At 45.2% G+C, this 16,801-nt stretch overlaps 1 protein-coding gene and 1 long non-coding RNA gene across 16 annotated transcripts in view; one reads left to right on the top strand and one right to left on the bottom strand.

Annotated features, from left to right (window-relative positions):
- Positions 1-3,288: 3,288 nt before the first annotated feature.
- On the bottom strand, positions 3,289-4,969 carry LOC135176169 (uncharacterized). The gene is made up of 2 exons (XR_010302566.1): positions 4,800-4,969; positions 3,289-4,491 (listed from the first exon to the last, which is right to left on the bottom strand). It is a non-coding gene; the product is annotated as an uncharacterized LOC135176169 (long non-coding RNA).
- CAMK2G (calcium/calmodulin dependent protein kinase II gamma) overlaps positions 4,970-16,801 on the top strand; it is a 136,472-nt gene continuing 124,640 nt past the window's right edge. For 6 of the 15 annotated variants that reach the window (XM_064144942.1, XM_064144940.1, XM_064144945.1 and 3 more), the window contains exons 1-2: positions 4,970-5,331; positions 7,161-7,255. In XM_064144942.1, the coding sequence (XP_064001012.1) occupies positions 5,267-5,331; positions 7,161-7,255 (160 nt within the window). In that variant the 5' untranslated portion in view covers positions 4,970-5,266. The remainder of the gene's footprint in view (positions 5,332-7,160; positions 7,256-16,801) is intronic. The other 9 variants (XM_064144949.1, XM_064144951.1, XM_064144954.1 and 6 more) reach the window with 3 other exon arrangements.

The raw sequence follows: 16,801 nt of genomic DNA, 5'->3' as shown, positions 1-16,801 counted from the left end.
GTCATGATAAAATGATGCTTGACTGGGGTAGCTATTTGCATTTTTCTTTGTAGAGTCTGAAGTTAAAGAATTGTTAAGAATTTTAACAACTTTCCTCACTTTCAACTGGTAAAATATTCCTCACAATTCTAGAGGTCTGAGCATTTTGTTTTATCTTTTTATTTGTTCTAGAATGAGGCAGTGCCAGCAAGCCTCACATAAGAGCAGGACAGGTTGGATTTTATGTCCTGTAAATGCCAAGTGAGCAGTTAAAACCTACTCACTATAAATACATAAACTGGGCAGCAGAGGCATGGTTCATTTATGTCATTGGTTCATTCGTTTTACATCATTGGTTTTCTTTTTACTTTTTGCCTTCACTCTTCCAAACTAATTTCCAGCTCCACCCTTTCTCATCTTTTTGTGATGGTTTGGGTGTTCCCCGCACACCCCCTCCCCACACACACACACTTTAGAAATCACCCAGACTAGACTCAGCCAGCTCTGGAAATATGAATGAAGCTATTTATTTACAGCTAGCACAATATACAAGCAGATATTTACAGTATATACAATTACATACAGAAATATACAAGGTAAAAGGTAATACAGAAACACAAGACCCCTCTCAGAAACCTGAGTCCCCAGGAGAGGCTCTCAACCACCCCTGCACCTTCCCCCTGCCCCTCTCAACCTTACCCCAGTCCCAAGGAAGAATAGAGGTTCAGCCAAGAGGTTAAGAAACAAAGTGGGTTAGGCCACATGGAAGGTGAGCTTAGAGAGTAAGATGTTGATTAGCCAGCAGCCCAAGCAACAGTGAGAGAAAAAGGGTGAGAGTGTTATCTAATGTTTTCATTTCTTGTTCAGCAAGACTGAGTGAAGAAGACATCACCATTGTTTTCCTTTCACAGCCTGGAATGTACTTCTTCTCACCAAAACATTCTAGCTAGCTTCAAACTAGCACACTTTTCCAGGTCCTTTATGTTTGCTAATGCCCACTCTTCATATCTGGTACTAGCCAGCACTGTTTTGCTCACCACACTGATACCTGGCTGCCCTTTGGCTTCTTCAGCCTTGCTAGGAAGACACTATCATGCAGCTTCCCCAATACCCTTCTCATTTTCCCCAGTGGGTTGAATTCCACTTAGTTTCTATGAACTCATTTTATAGTCCTTCACTCTTCTTCCCTAAAGACCAATGTTTTTGTGTTACTGCCTTCCCACAGGCACTTTTCAACATGCCAAGGCTGACCTTATGTTCAACAGACAGATGTGGCCTAATTCAAATTCCACTAACATCAGAGAAAATGCTCATTTACAACCACAGGCTTTGCATTAAATCTGTTGCATATACTTACTTTCTTTAGTACTTACTCAGCTTCAGTTATTAAAATCAGATTAATCCCTGACAGTTCCATGCACTGTATAAGCAAACCTGTGCTACTTTAAAAGACAGAGACCAAAGCTGCTGCTCTAATAATGTGAAATCTGCAGCTAACTAATACTGAAAGCAAGACATTACTTCCAGATCTCAGTCCTGCATAACTGAGGTGAGAATCTCACTGTTCATTAACTGTATTTCTCATAACAAGCACAAAGGCTCTCTCTTGCTGTTCAGATATTTTCTGGGCCCTATAACATTATTCTGACCAGACACCATTCAAGATTCTCCTCCATTTGCAGTTTTATTCTCAGTACAAGTAGACTACTGCATCAGCCAGAACATCAATATTTTTTTTGTTGACACAATACGCTCTTATCCACATTGCCACTCCTCCTCCTGCTTCATTTTGCCTACATCCCTTTTGAAAACTACTCTCATAATTTAGTCTCCCACTCAGTACTTGATTCAAGCAAGTATGTCACTCAATTTATATCCCACTTCTTGTTTAACGAAAGTTTCTCAGTTAGCAATCTGTTTCTGTAGCACTTGCTATGCAGAACACATGGTTAGCTATTCTTTCCACACTTCCTTCTCTGTTTCTGATTTCCAGACCTCACTTTTCTTTGTAACACTTGAAGGTAAGAAACTTCCTCTTCTGTCTCCCTTTTTATGTTCCTTGTGTATTTCCATGAGACCACTGAAATCAGGGCTTCTTAAATATCATGAGGTTCTTTGTATAAGGTACAGTCCTTGAGTCCAGTTAAACCAGTTCTCAACTGCAGCTGCAACTCACTGAGTTTAGTATGTAGCTTTAGTAAGCCTCTTCTATTGCTGTATTTCTTTGTCATGGCTTGTACTCCTTTTCACGTTTGCCATCTTTCTTCAATTTGTAAGAATAACGGATAAATGCACTAAATTTAGGTTCTGTCCCTCTGGACGGTCACTCAGCACCATGTGTTCAAATCCACACTCAGTTTTTATGTTGAGGAATAAACAGTGGAACAGAGTCCTGTTCCAGTTGATCCATGTATTTTAACACAGTGGAGTAAGTTGCACATATCTTGACTACATCACTTTGTGCAACCACAGCATAAAATTAACAGCTCGCCTTTCCTGCACAAAGGACATCTAATGTCATTTTGGATGGTGGAAGTGCACTGTGGGTGATGTATTAGCAACATTGTCCACCACCACATCTATAATCTCCCACTCGAGTTCTATGATATCATCCAATTCCCCTGGTACGGACTGGGAATTAATGTGGCTGAGTCAGGAATTTATACAAAAATAGAATTATTTTATTTCCCGAAAACCCGCCCCCAAAACTATATACAGAAATTAATTTAATTTTACTTACCAGATTCAGTTCGTTTGAGAAAATCTACATGGCTGCCATAGATAATCTGACTATTTTGGAAGTCAGAAGTTGGAAAAGGCTCGAGCTATTAATGAATAGTGTTTCCCAGTTAATAATAAAGCTGAGCCAAAATAACTCACAGTCAGGCTCACTTGGTCCAGCAGCCTGTCCTCTCGCTCTCTTCTGATGCCGTCTTAAGAGTCGTTATGAGGCATTCAGGTCTGCACAAAAGGGTGCTAATGGGTGAAGCAGTCCTTTGGAGCAGAGTGCCGGGCTCCTGTATAATCTATCCAGGCGGGGGGGAGAACTCTCAGGCAGGCACAAACGCTAAGGCGGGAATCCCAAAGGTGGGAAGTTCCCCAATATTTATACCCTCCCTAGACAAAGAGCAGAGTTACCATTTCCTAGGCAGGAAGACCACAGCCAATCCCATCCCGATTCTCAGGTGGGCACTGCACGGGCACCCCTTGTGCCGGAAGGGCCCCTTGCTCTCCCCTCTTCACGCCTGCAGGGCAGGGAGGGGAGACAGGTCTTTTCTCGCCATTTCTACTCCCATTCAAACCACCGAGAGAGAGGAATTGAGGGGTATACAGGACAGTTGTCAAGACAGCTCTCCCTCTTGTCTGCAATTCTTCTATGCTGTTTGAGCAGTTTTAGCTAAGCAGGAAGCAGATTCAGTGACTGGCACCTGTTGGACAGGTGGTTTGTTACTTCTGTGAGTTATTTTGCTGTCTCAGCAAGTTTCCAGGTCTAAATGCTGGCATAATAGAGGACGCAGAATGTGTGGGTTTGTAATCACCTTCTAGAGGCATTACTTTGTTGTAATGCTACTGTTATGTTGTCCTACTTTTGCTGTCTACTTTCTGCATAGACTGGGTGAATTTTTGCTCACTGCATCACTTAGGTATAGATTCTGCAGCACTGGGCTGGCTGCATTTAACCTGGCAGTGGGGGGAGGTAATGTTGGTGGCTGCTGTCATTGCTTTTCATGGGACTGAGTAACAATGATTTCACAGTCCAGTCACAGAGTAATAATGCAGAGTCTTTATACACGATTTTTTATTTTCAGATCTGTTTAATATTTCTCCTGGTTTATGATATACTCATCTGCTTCTCGGTATGTTCTTAACACAGTTGGCACTTCAGCTGTGCAGTAGAGACCAGAGCAGTCCTTCCCTCTCCAGCTAGATGCCCTATATAATTCTGCATATTAAGCAGATTTGGCAATTGTTCAGAAGGAGACAGGCTTAGTTAACAGGTGAAAACAAAATTGCTTATAAAGGTACTGCAGACAGCACTTTCAGGTGGCATGCTATTAGAGACAGAACAACTGATTTGTTTTCTACTGCAGCTGGAGAACGATGGCTTCTGTTTGTCTTGTGTCCAAGTCCCATCCCCACAAACCATAGGTGTGTGCGAATGCCGGGTCCCATTCTTTGGCAGCTTCAAACCATTTCGCACATTACTACGCAACCTCTGCACCAGATGATTATTTTCCTCGGGGACTCCCACACGCACCCACCAAGGTCGGGCGACCTAATGGTGCTTCCCGTCCGGGAGCGCACTGGGCCCAACTTTGAGACGGATGAGAACTCGGGGCTCCGCTTCCCTCTCCCACCGACGGCAACACAGCGCTCTCCGTTCGCTGCGGTGGGCGATGGCCTCAGACTGTAGCCAGGGCAGCAGCAGCCGGGAGTTGCTTGTTCTTCCTCTCCGCCCTCGTTCTTCATTAACGGTGCACGCACAGAGCGGCGAGAACATCAGAGCGGCTGCTGCTTGAGATAGAAAGGGGACAGCTAGCGGACCGGGTCACGCAAGCGCCGGGTCGCCCAACGCAACCAGCTAGGCGGTAGCCCCGCCGACGTGCGGCCAGGGGAGGGCGGTGGCCCCCCTTCCTCTCTTTCCCTGCCTCGTTCTCTCCACCCATTGTATGCAGGAAGTTTATCCGGCCGCAGCTCTCCCGAGTCCGGGTGCTGCAGCCTCAACCTGGAACCCTCGCAGGGGGAAGTAAGAAAAATCCGTCTCCAGTGCGCTCGGCCGCGGTACTCTCTCCCGGTCCTGCAGTCTCCTAGCCGCTTACGAGCGCGTGGAGAGGGTGAGCACTCTGCAGTCTACCCGCCCTCCGTGCGCGGGGGCGGGGGCGCTGACTGCAGTGTCCGCTCCGGCGTCCGCGGTGGAGGAAGACGGCCGCGCCCCGACTGCAGCCCCCCGCGCTGGCGTCGGCGCCAGCGCTGCGGGCGCCCCGGGAGCGCCCCCGGCGGCCACACCCCGCGGCGGGCCGGGGCCTGTGGAGGGGCGGAGGGAGGGGGCCGTCGCGGGGTGTCTCCGAGCCAGTTCTCGCGGTGCTGGCCAGGCTCAGCCTTCTTTCCCCTCCCCGGCGAGCGGTGACTGTGCACGGCGGAGCGGAGCTGGAGCGGGGGGCGCCTGCGCCGCCCCGCCGAGCAAGGAGGAAAGCCGCCGAGCAGCGTGCAACCTCCGGCCCGTCCCTGCCCGTCGTGGCTGCCTTGCCCCATGCCTCAGCGGCGCTGAGCCTCCCTCTGCCTGAACATGGCCACCACGGCAACGTGCACCCGCTTCACCGACGAGTACCAGCTCTACGAGGAGCTTGGCAAGTACGGAGCCCGCTGTGCGCCCCGCGCCGCGCCCCATCACCCGTGTCGGCCCCGGGACCTGCCAGCTCTGTCGAGAGCCGTGTGCGGGTGCCCCTGTTCTCCGTGGAGCAGCAGGAGGATTAGGCTGCCTCGCTGTAATCCTGCTTTCCAGCCCCTCGTCCACTACAGCGGCATCGCCGCTGAAGGGAAAGGTGCTTCTGGGTTGTCCCCGCCGCGGGTGTTTCTGCAGCCCGCCTCTGACTGCAGGCTCCTGTTGCACCCCAGGATTTTCTCTCTTCCCCCCCCCCCCCCTTGCCCTCCTCAAGACCAGGCTGCTGCCTTCTCCCCGTACTGTCTCCATGCTACATGCTGTCCTTTCTTTCAACTGTTTCCGCGCCGGGACACGGTACTCTTACTGCCGCTCTGCGATGCTTCAGTTCTCACTTCCTTGTCCCTGTGAAACGACCAGGTGCTGCTGCACCGTCCTGCTCCCTTCCTCTCTCTGCACTTGGCTCTGCATTGGCAGACCTGCTTCTGCGCCGTAGGACAGGGCTTTGCAGGGGAACCTTGTGGGACAGGAAAGCAGCATAGCAGCGGCCAGGGTAGGATTATGGGGACTGCTTTCCTGGGTACTGCTACTCTCGCCTTTTCTCCCTTCCTCTCTCCCTTCCTTCCTCCTGGCCTCTGCTGCATCTTCTCTCCAGCTCCGTCCCTGTCCCTGCCCCCTGTGCTGCAGCTGTGTGTCACCAAGCCCGGGCCCTGGTGCTAGTGCTCACCTTGCTGCTTATTGGATTTTGTGTAGAGACTGAGAAAGGGAAGAAAAAGGCAGAACTCTGGGAGTGTTTAAGATATTTTAGGTTCTCTGTGGGACTGTCTTCGGAGGCCCTTCTGCAGTTTCTGCTCCCTTTTCTTATACTTGAAATATGTACGCTTGTCCATAGACGTGGGTTTATGTTCCTGGTCTGAAGGACTTGGAATTTTCTGCCAGTTTTCTCTTGTGTATCCTTTTCCCCTTTCCAGATCTTTCCTGTAAAGCCACCAGCTGTTATTCTTGTCTCACTCTGATTTGTTTTTGTTGTTGTTTTTGGGTTTTGGTTTAAAAAAAAAAGCCACACCAAAAACCAGAGGAGACTGCTTTCAAGTGCTCATCTGTTAAGTCCTTTAGATTTTGAGTCCCTATCTTTTCACCTTGGTTTCTGTTGTGTTATCTCTGTTTTCCTCACAGAAATCCTTCTTCCCTCTCTCTCAGACTTCTTCTCCAAGTGGCTCTCTGAAATAGTTGTAATAATATCAGTAGTTCCACCTTGAGAAAATGTACAAAGCCTCGTAGCTTCCTCACCCATTAATAGGTACATACTTATCCCCATTTTGCAGGTGGGTAGAGAGATGTAAGAGACCTAGTAACTTCTGCAAAGTGTTGCAGCAATTTCATGACCAAGCTGGCATTTGAATGTGGGAGAAATGAGTCCTGGTTGTCTGATGTGACTGTTGGGGATACCGTCTTTGGGAGATGGACTTAAGGCTGGTGTTTGCAGCATTGTTGTGGGCTGCTTGTCTCCCATTCATCAATCCCTTCCTGTCCTGTTTCTGTGGCCATATGGTCTCTTTCTTGTGCTGCACAGCGTGCTGTTCATGCTCCGCTGTCTGTGAGGAGGCTCAAAGACTAGGTAGACTACGTTTTATTTGATGATCAGACAGCATGCACTGTTCATCAGATTCTCATATGTTGTTTCCCTCCTCTGTATGTCTTCTACCCTGTCCTTAATCTAGTCTGCTCCGGGGACAGGAACAGCTATTATTGTATTCTCCTTTTCAGTTTCATAGCTCCTACCCTCTTTATTTTTTTGTAGGGGAGCCTTCTCTGTGGTCCGCAGGTGTGTAAAGAAAAATTCATCACAGGAATACGCTGCAAAAATCATCAACACCAAAAAACTGTCAGCCAGAGGTTAGTGTCTCAATCTACCCTTTTTATTAAAGAAGCTACTTTGCTGGAGTTGAAGGTGTAATAAGTTTAAGGGATCTGAGGTTGCTTATCTTGGTCATTGTTTGAGAGTTATAAAATAATTGAGTTGTGTGGCAGAGAGGAGATTGAAAAGAAGTTGTATAGGATGATAGAAAAATTCCTGTATCTGGAATTAGATACTCCCTGATGTTGTCTTTTTCCTTTTTGAGATTTTCTGTGAGCTGAGCTAGAGGTATGTTTATACAAGATTTATATACATATACTTATCACTTTTAATAAAGAGGAGTGCTGAAAACTGGTTTTGTTGAATGTCATTTCTACCTAGGAGATGTCACTTAACAGATAGATGTGATTATTTTTTCTGAAGGATAGATGGTTCTTCCATGCTGTCATTATATATGCATGGTATGTTGGGAAACTAAAAAGTTTGCCCTTAAAGGCAGAAGTAGGCTGAGTAGAGAAATCTCATGAATTTGACTTCTCAGTAAATCAGAACAAGTACTTCTGCAAGTCCTGGAGACTTCTAAAACTGGAACCAGACTGTAGTCTCAAGAAAGGAGAAAAACATTTAACTCATCCCCCAGGCTGCCCTCTGTTTTCAAGGGATGTACATATGCACAGAGAGTACTGCACCTTGCAGCATGCAGGGAATGTGCATCTTCTAGTGCCTAGGGAATCCCTTACAAGGATTTAAGCTGCTTTGCGGGTAGAGTGGGTGAGGGGGAGAGTGAGAGAAACTGAACTTGGTTAAGAAAGCAGAGTGCAGCAAGTTGAAATGCCATGACTGTTTCTAAAGGAGGTGAATAAAACAAGATCCAAGTCCTAGGCCTTTCAAATTTAATGTATTTGGCCCTTGACTGTCTTGCTAGTTGATTAGATGGCTTAGTAGGGGGATTGAATGAGAAATGAAAAAAAAAAAAGGCAGGAGACAAATGATCTTGATAAATGATTTAGAAGTCAATAATGTTTTGTCTAATCCCTACAAACCAGAAAGATAGAATAGATGTTTTCCTTTTTTGCCAGAATACAAAATGTGGTGATAAAAGTGGAAGATCATGGAATCAGTCAGTGTTGGTAGGGACCACAAGGATCATCTAGTTCCAGCCCCCCTGCCATGGGCAGGGACACCCTACCCTAGATCAGGCTGCCCACAGCCTCATCCAGCCTGGCCTTCAACACCTCCAGGCATGGGGCCTCAATCACCTCCCATGGGGCAGCCCATTACAGGCTCATGGTGAAGAACTTCTTCTTTACGTCCAGTCTGAATCTCCCCACCTCCAGCTTTGCTCCATTCCCCCTAGTCCTGTCACTACCTCATAGCCTAAAAAGTCCCTCCCCAGCTTTTTTGTAGGCCCCCTTCAGATTCTGGAAGGCCACAATAAGGTCACCTTAGAGTCTCCTCTTCTCCAGACTGAACAGTGTCCCCCCAAAAAAAGATGGCTTGAGGAATGGTGAAAAAAAATCCATTTACTGTAGCTTGCATGTAGAAGTAGTGTCAGAAGTATCTGAAGTAGATAATGCCATGGCAGATGACTTTTTTTTTTTTTCCACTTGTGAAAATAAGTGTATGTGATTGAGTATTGTTTTGGTATCTAGACACAGTGAGGTGATGTTGGGGACCAACCAGGGGAGTCTGTGTTGTTTAGGAGGTGGCTGTAGGTCCTACGAGAATTGGTGTCCACTCCACAGTCAGATGACAGTGCTCGCTGATGTAGGTAGGATATCCAGTCTCTTGAGTTCCAAATTAGTTCAGCTTAAAGATGTAGAGGTTCGAAGGGTGGCTTTGTTTTGCTAATGGCCATTAATGCCATGTTTTCTTTGCAGAGTCCATCCTCTGATGAGGACAAAATCTCAGGAGAGCGATCTTCTCAGATACTAGTAGGCACAAGCCTGCTTAGAGAAGGGACAAGACAGATTGATAAACTGATCACAAATGAGAAACTGCTTTCTTACAAAAGAGGTGGAACTGAAGTTGACTCCAGAGATAAGAAAAAGGGGGAAAACTGCAGGATTAATATGGCTGAAACAAAATTCAGAAACTTGTTAAAAGAAATCCAAGAGTAGCAGAACTGTTTGACTCAGTTCTTAAGTGTTTGGGCTTCTAAAGAGTTGGAGCAATGTATAGATCTTCTTATTGTTGTTCATATTGGTATGTTTTACAGCCCACTGAAACCGAAAACTAAATAAAGGTGAATACAGGCCATGTTTTGAGCTACTACTTATTACTTTCTAGATTTCTCACTTTCCTTTTAATAAAATACATTGAGGATACTAGCCTGACTTACAGAGGTACTGGTTAGGTAAAGAACAAGTGTGGGGAGAGCTAGGAAGTGAAATGAATGTTTCTGTTAGAATAGAAGAATATCAGAAACAAGAGACTGGTCATGTTTTGTTCAAGTTTTACCTGAGGAGTATAGAATCTGCATTTACAGTGCAAAGTGGATGGCAACTTTAGCTGAATATGTAGGTTCATCAGTTACTCTAGCTGTTTGCTGATAGACTAAGTGGTTGATACAAAAAATGACGCAGTATTTTCAGTAGGATCTTAGTGAATTCACTTTGGAATAGGTTTTTAAAACACTGAAGGAAAAATGCATGCTATTTGGACATTGTATCTGTGAATTGATGATTAAGGATATTTGATTCAGCAACTTGAAAATGACAGTCTCAGGCAAACGCATTTTAGAAAGCTGTCTCCCATGGAAGGAGAATTGTGGCAATAATTCTGTGGTATCCTGGTTATGTGTTGCCCGATGCTTCCCATCCTCAGGCTGGCATTTCTGCCTAGGGAGGCTGTGTATTTGCCTGACAGTACACACTCATGGGGCTCTCCTTTGCATCCAGCTGAGTGTCTGTGGTGCAGGTTAACCCACTCTCCTGACCTTCCTCTCGTGGTTGTTTTCATCCAGGCTTGGTTGCAGCACCGGAATATTCTGTCATATGGGGTTACCCTGCCCCTCTCCAACTTAAGCATAGATATGTTTAAAATTTTGTACCTTTTGTATCAGAATTTGAACCCATATAAACACCCGATGTAGAAAATGCTACTTCAGGAGCCACTGTGTTTGATGGTTTTTGTGAAGGGTGGTCCTAACAACTTCTGTCTAGTAAGCCTTACCCTGTGTAAAATAAGAAGTCAGGTGTTGAGATTAGGGTCTCTGTTTCTCTGTTGTCCATGATTTTTGGATGCCTGTTCTTTCTTTTTTTGACAAACCGTGTCAGTAAGAGCTGGCTTAGATTAAAATTTGTGTTTCAGTTTTAATGAAGTATTTGCTATTACTCATATTGTGTTGATGCTCAAGACTGCCCAGTGAACAGTATGCCAAGAACTGTGGTGTTAAATAGGGGCCAAATGCTTCTGGAAAGGGAGGGAAAACGGATTCCACCTTAGCATTTTGCTGACACGTAAGAGCAGTGGTTGTTACACATGGGGGAAATACAATGCTTCAGTCATCTGAAATTCCTATGGGATTGAACACACAGGCTTTCACCAGAGCTATGAGTAGAGGGAAGTAATAACTAATTTTTTGGAAGTTGTTTTGTGGATGTTGTCAGAATACTTTTTGAACATGAAAAGTCATAGCAAGTAGTGCTTCAGTTGCTGGGCAGTAGCGTTTAAATTAAGTAAAATTGCTTGCGGTGATGAAAAGCTGCTGTTTGACTCTCCAGTGTCTATTTTAAGAGAAAGTCCTGCATTACAAAGAGGTAGAACTCTATGCTGTGATAATTTTTAGGTTGTTGTTTATAACAAATAGTATATAGTGATCATACCACTATGTGTAGTTGTTTTTTGACCTTGTTTTTTAGGGGGGTTGTGTGTGGGAAATCTCGATTACATCTATTGTGTAGTGTAATTTGCTGCTGAAAGTCTGTGTCTTTCAACTCTTGGAAATGACGTCTGTTGATGAAAAAATGAAAAGAAGCTGTCTTGCAAGTTAGACATCTTCAATGTTTCCTCTGTAACTGTGGCTTTTTCTTGCCAGTATAAGAAAGAGGTAAATTCTCTCCCTACTCTCCCCTTTTTGAATCTGTAAACTAGACAAAAATACTGTAGTCCACTCAGTTATTTTGTTTTGCTCCTGTAGGAGATTATGTGAATTGTGGGAGGAGCAGTGTATCAAACCCTAACAGAAAAAAAAGCTCTGCCTTTATACTTCCAGCTCAACGGGTTGTTTGTTTGTTTGTTTTAATATACACCTCTTGTCCTTGCTTTCAGTTCTGTAGTGGCTACTGACTTGGGTTTTGGAGTTTTGTTGGAGATGTCAGTGATAGTTTTCCCTGAACTGAACGCTGCAGAGGAAGTTGAGCAGCGTCAATCCCTAACCTCTGTCTTGGTGTGCTCTATCAACGTTCCTAGGTCGTGTTTGAGTTAGGGCTCACTTAGCGCTTACGGCTGCCAGGTTTGAAGTCGCCTGTGAACTACAGCAGACCCGCTTGAATTAGACGCACGCAGCGGTGGTGCGCTGCAGCCTGGCAAATCGGCTCTGCGTGTGAAGCGAGTAAGCTCAGCACACCGGGCACAGATGGTTGATTCGCAAATCCGAACTCCTGTGGAAATGTCGTGTAATGGTTGTCCTCTGCGTGTGCCTATGTTAGTAGGCTGGGGACGAATGTCCTTTCTTGCATAGGACAGCAAATCAAACCGTGTCTGCTTAGCCATACTTGCTGAGCAGCCAAATCGGGTCCAGTCATTTGGTGTGGGAGAGGAGCTGCCCTTCCTGCAGGGTGGCCCTGAGGCCGAGTGTCAAGAGCATCCCCGTGCCCAGCTCCTCCTCCTGGCCGCCGCCTTCCAGGAGGTTGAGAGATGCTGTGATTAAGGAGCGTATCTAGGAGATCAGCTGCAGTGTTAGCTGGGGCTTTTTTGGGAGCTCTTTGCGCACGTGGAGGGACGTAGGGAGCAGAGAGTGCTGCACCCGCTGAGACCAGTGTGTGCTGCTGGGGGCTGACTGGCAGGGTGACCTTAAGTGGCTGTGTGCTGCGGGAGGGGATTTGCAGGGGAGGAATGGGTCGGTGGGGTGGGTGCATGAATAGTGAGTGGCTGGACTCGCCGCTCTGCACCGCAGTATACACGCGTGCAGCAGCGGGTGAGCTGCTCTACTGATGTCAGAAACTGCAGCCCTCTATCTCCCACCACCAGCCTACTTCCTTCTCCACCTCTCCACTTGCAGCCCCCGGCTCAGGGGCAGTGAGTTTCAAGCAGTGTATGGCACTAGTGGAAACTCTACAAGAAAAAGTGGAGAAGAGGAGGGATGTATGTAAAAGGAAAGAGGAAGAAAGGCTGGTGCTGGGGGCCACCGAGAGGCAGTCTGGCTTTTTGCCCACCCCAACACATTAATATGGCCCCAGTATGAGAGCTCGCAGGGATTGGTGGGTTGGCAAGTGGTGGAAGCCCAGCTTCTGCTTTGGTTCACTAGGTCCAGAAGCTGGCTTCCTCCTGCTGTGGATGTAAGTGGTGGCTGGGGTTGCCCCAGGATGCCTCTCAGTTTACGCTGTATATTTTATAAAGTAGCTGGAACAGAGCAGACAGGATTTCAGCTTGTGTCTCTCTTCTCAGTGGTCACATTGAGTATTAAATTTCCAGCATTGACAGTGAAGGAGGAGGGGCTAGTGGGCACACAGATTGAGAGAAATTACTACTGCCTCCACATGAGGTTGGAGAAAGGGGCTTGGTGAGAAAGTTGGGTTTTTTATTTTCTCAGTGTAAACTAGATTTGCATACAGCAGATGTGGTTAAACTAACACCTGCGTGTGTCCCAAAGCCATTGGCTCTAGAGCATCTACTCTGATCAGTGAGCCATGATTGAAATATTTCCATGTGTCCCTCCAGTGAAGAGAGGGGTATTGAGTATGTTGTAGATATCTGGGGCAAGGAGAGCTATCTGAATTTCTTGGTAAGAGAGATCAAGTGCAAAAGCTGTGGGTTTATGGGTTGGTGCTTTTTTTGTTTGGTTAAGTGTTTGTTTGTTTTTATTTTTTTGTTGTTGGTGGTTTTGGGGTGTAGCATGGAAATTTCATTGCCTCCAAATTTGATCCTCTGTATAGTACTAAAATCATCATTGCCACAGGAATATTAATTCATGGCTTTAAAAAAAATCTGAAGAATTCTTCTCTCTCCCCTCAAAAATCAGTGAGTTAGCACAACTGTTTTAAGAGAGGACTATAACAATCTCCTTGTTCCCTTCCACATCCTGGAATTATTTCAGGTTTTCTGGCCCTGCAAATTGGGTGAAGACATTTTTCAGAAGGAAAGCATGATAATAGAAAAAAATCTCTTTCCACTGTGCCACCTATGAGCACCATCTGTCTGCTTCACAACCCTGACAAACAGAACATCACCCCCTTTTCATTAATTCTGGCCTATTACCTGTTTTGGTGTTTCAGGTGTTTGTTTTCTTTGATTTGTTTTTTGTTTTTCTGTTCTTGAAACCTGTTTTTCACCAAGAGAACAGATTTTACAAAAAAAGTTAATTTGCAGATGTTTTTACCATAGAGTAGCTATTGGCTTGGCTGAGGAAATAAATATCAGTTGGCACTAGCATCACTAGTGCAGGAAAGAAACCTTGAATGTCATAAAAACAAATGTGGAGTATCTCACCTTACTGGCTGTTTGCCTGCAACAGATGTGATGTCAATGCTCATAGTAATCATGTTGGGAAATCAGAGGCACATTGATTTCTGATGATCAAATGCCTGCTTAAAATGTTGAAATATTTTATAGATTGTTTTTATTATTATTTGTAATGTGTTTTTTGGGTCTTTTTGGTATGTGGAGGAAGTGTCAAGTTGTAACTTAAACAGCTGTAGTTCCTGCTGGTACTTATGATAAGCTTAATGCTTCAAAATCTGCAATCCTATGAGTATGCTGACCCCAGGTTCCTTTTTGTACCTTGTTAAATTTGCTCTCTATTTAAATATCACTGTATACTTCTGTTACAGCTCCCCAAGCATTCTGGTGTTGCTGCCTATATGATTTTTGGAGAACAAAAGCAAAATGCTTCTGAAGAAATGGGCCAGCAGTATCTTAGCTGCTTTTTGAGCACTGAGGGTGGCCAAAGATCAGTGAGGCATGGATTAGCTTTCTGGGAAAACCGAGTCTATAGGTGTTAGATTTTGATTTCTTACAGCTTTTTCCACCTGTTACTCTCCAGCTCTATTTCTTTCTGTTTTAACTTTTCTCTTTTTTCTAAATGCTTATCTGTCTCTTCTGGATCAGTTATTTTAATTAATAATTATATTAATCTAGAATTATTTTCTTTAAAATATCCCTTTAGTAACACTGCTTTACTCTCCTCCTTTCATGTCAGAGAATATTGTGAAATTTTTCATGTTCCTGCCTGTTAAATGAACAAACTGGGGTAGATGGTGGCAAGTAGCTAATTACTGATAATACTGATAATCAGAGATGTGTGGTTAATGTTGTATCTTGCTTTTTATTATGGGATGAGGAAAGGAGGACATAACTGTGGCTTTACTCTTGGTGTTGGGATCTGTTTCACTCTGTTACTGGCAGAGTCAGAAGGAGAATTCCCTGTCTCTGAGATGTGAGTTGAGTAAATGTGATGACCTTTCACAGAATGTGTGTGTGCATGTGGATGTGATACTGTACTCCCAGCGCTTTCGTGTTACGTTCTTCAGAGCATGAATTGCATATCTCTCCAAAGTGGTGACCTGCTGTCCTTCTTCAATCCTAAATTCCTATCTTGAGTTAGCTGTTGTCCAAGCACCCGCAGCTCTGAGCTGATTTGTTTTTTTCTGTGGTTGCAGGCTGCTTAGTAGTAACACTGGAACAAATCCTGGTTAGTGTCCTGTTTCTGCGAAGGGTGTTACCTAATGTTTTCCCTTTGCTGAAAAGCACAGGTGATTTTGCTATGAAAAACAAGATTCTTTTTCCCTGGGGCATCAAAGGCAGACTCCTGTCAGAGTCCCAAAAACTGAGCTGAGAGCTCAGAGAAAAGAGTAGGAAATGTGGGAATGAAGACACAATTAGTTTAAAAGAAAGCAAGCACCGTGCACGTGTGCCTTTAGAGAAGAAATGTGTCCATAAAGAAGAGCTTGGGAGTGGGCATAGCTCTTTGTAGGCCTGCTGACCCAAAGGTTAAGAGAGAAGGAAGGGAGCGGCAGCCTGCAGACTGCGGTGGAGCTGCTAGGTTATCTCTGAGTGGCTGTTGCCGCTATGATAGTGGCAAACAGGGACTGAAAAATTTACCAGATGCGTGCAAGCCAAAGGATTAAACTTTCTCATAGGAGGGAAGGGGGGGGAGGGGGGAGGAGGAGGTTGGCTGGTGATGTATTAAGAAAGGACAGCATCCTACATACAACGCTTGCTGTCTGGCATCCTGTCATTGCCACTGGGATGGTGGTGTGGGAATTTGCACTGACATTCTTCAGTCTAAACTTTGGGCAATAGTGCTCTGACAAATCCTGTCTTTTATGAGGTGGTGAATGAACCCTGCTTTCACTGGGTTAGTCAGCAGGATTTACATTGTTTTGGGATGAAATGTGAGTGGAAAAAGATGATGTCTTTCTCTTTTTTGGGTCTTTTTCCTGTTCTCTATACCTACAAATAACTATTTCTGAAATAGCTTAAAGCTTTTCTCCGTTAGACTTGGTGCAAATAATTACGTTTCAGCATTGCCTGCAGGTTTCAGACTTGAACACAAAACTAACCAGCCTGCACTAGCACTATTGATAACACAAGGCTGCTGTCATTGAAATTGTGTGATGCTAAACCATGTCAAGTGCAATTAGGGCTAGTACTGGTCTTGACCCTGCATACTGCTTTTGTCCCTCATGGTTTCCCTTCCTGGAGCTGGAGTTTGCATCCCTGTGTATGAGAGCTAATAGCATGGTGAGGAAGGCCTGGGCAGTGAACAGGCAGTGTATGAGAGAGACTAGGCTTTGGCATTTTTCACTCCACTGGAGTCTTAAGGAAGTCTTGTCACTACCCTGAGTTACAGCCTCCTATATGGAGGCTGACCATTATAAGGACTGGTCCTGGAAGAACTAGTAATTTGCATCTGACTGGGGAAGGAGGAGCTGGTGAGAGGAGCCTCTGCCCTTATTGCCAAAAAATTCAGTGTCCTGTAGCTCAAAAAGTGATACTGCTTTGTTGTTTGCAGTGCTACCAATTAGCAAGGTATGTTTTTGTGGGCGGCTTTAGGAAGGACTTCCTCATTGTGCCCAGCAAACGTTAGTGCAGCAATACACATCCTAGCATATGGCACTAGCAGATACTGTTTGTCTGTAGAATTGGTAAAGGTAGAACTGTGTAGTAATGGCGTAGGTCTTTCTTACTAGACCAAATCCTAGTGAGCTTTTTAAGCTCATGTGAATACAGGCTGAGTGTGAACAACGATGTTAAAACTTCAGTTCCTGAAAGCTTGTGGAAAAGATTCTTTCCGTTACCTCACTTCTAGTCTCTTCTAAGCACCTGAGTTAGCTGCTGTAGGCTGCATCTTGTTGAGTGGAGTAATTCAGTACTTGGATGTTCTTTATCCTCTGCTGTTACTGTGCCATCTCTAGTAACTC

Source organism: Pogoniulus pusillus, chromosome 6 (genome assembly GCF_015220805.1).
Source record: "Pogoniulus pusillus isolate bPogPus1 chromosome 6, bPogPus1.pri, whole genome shotgun sequence".
In the NCBI taxonomy this organism is placed as follows: domain Eukaryota; kingdom Metazoa; phylum Chordata; class Aves; order Piciformes; family Lybiidae; genus Pogoniulus; species Pogoniulus pusillus.
This window is presented reverse-complemented; position numbering and strand designations above follow the sequence as displayed.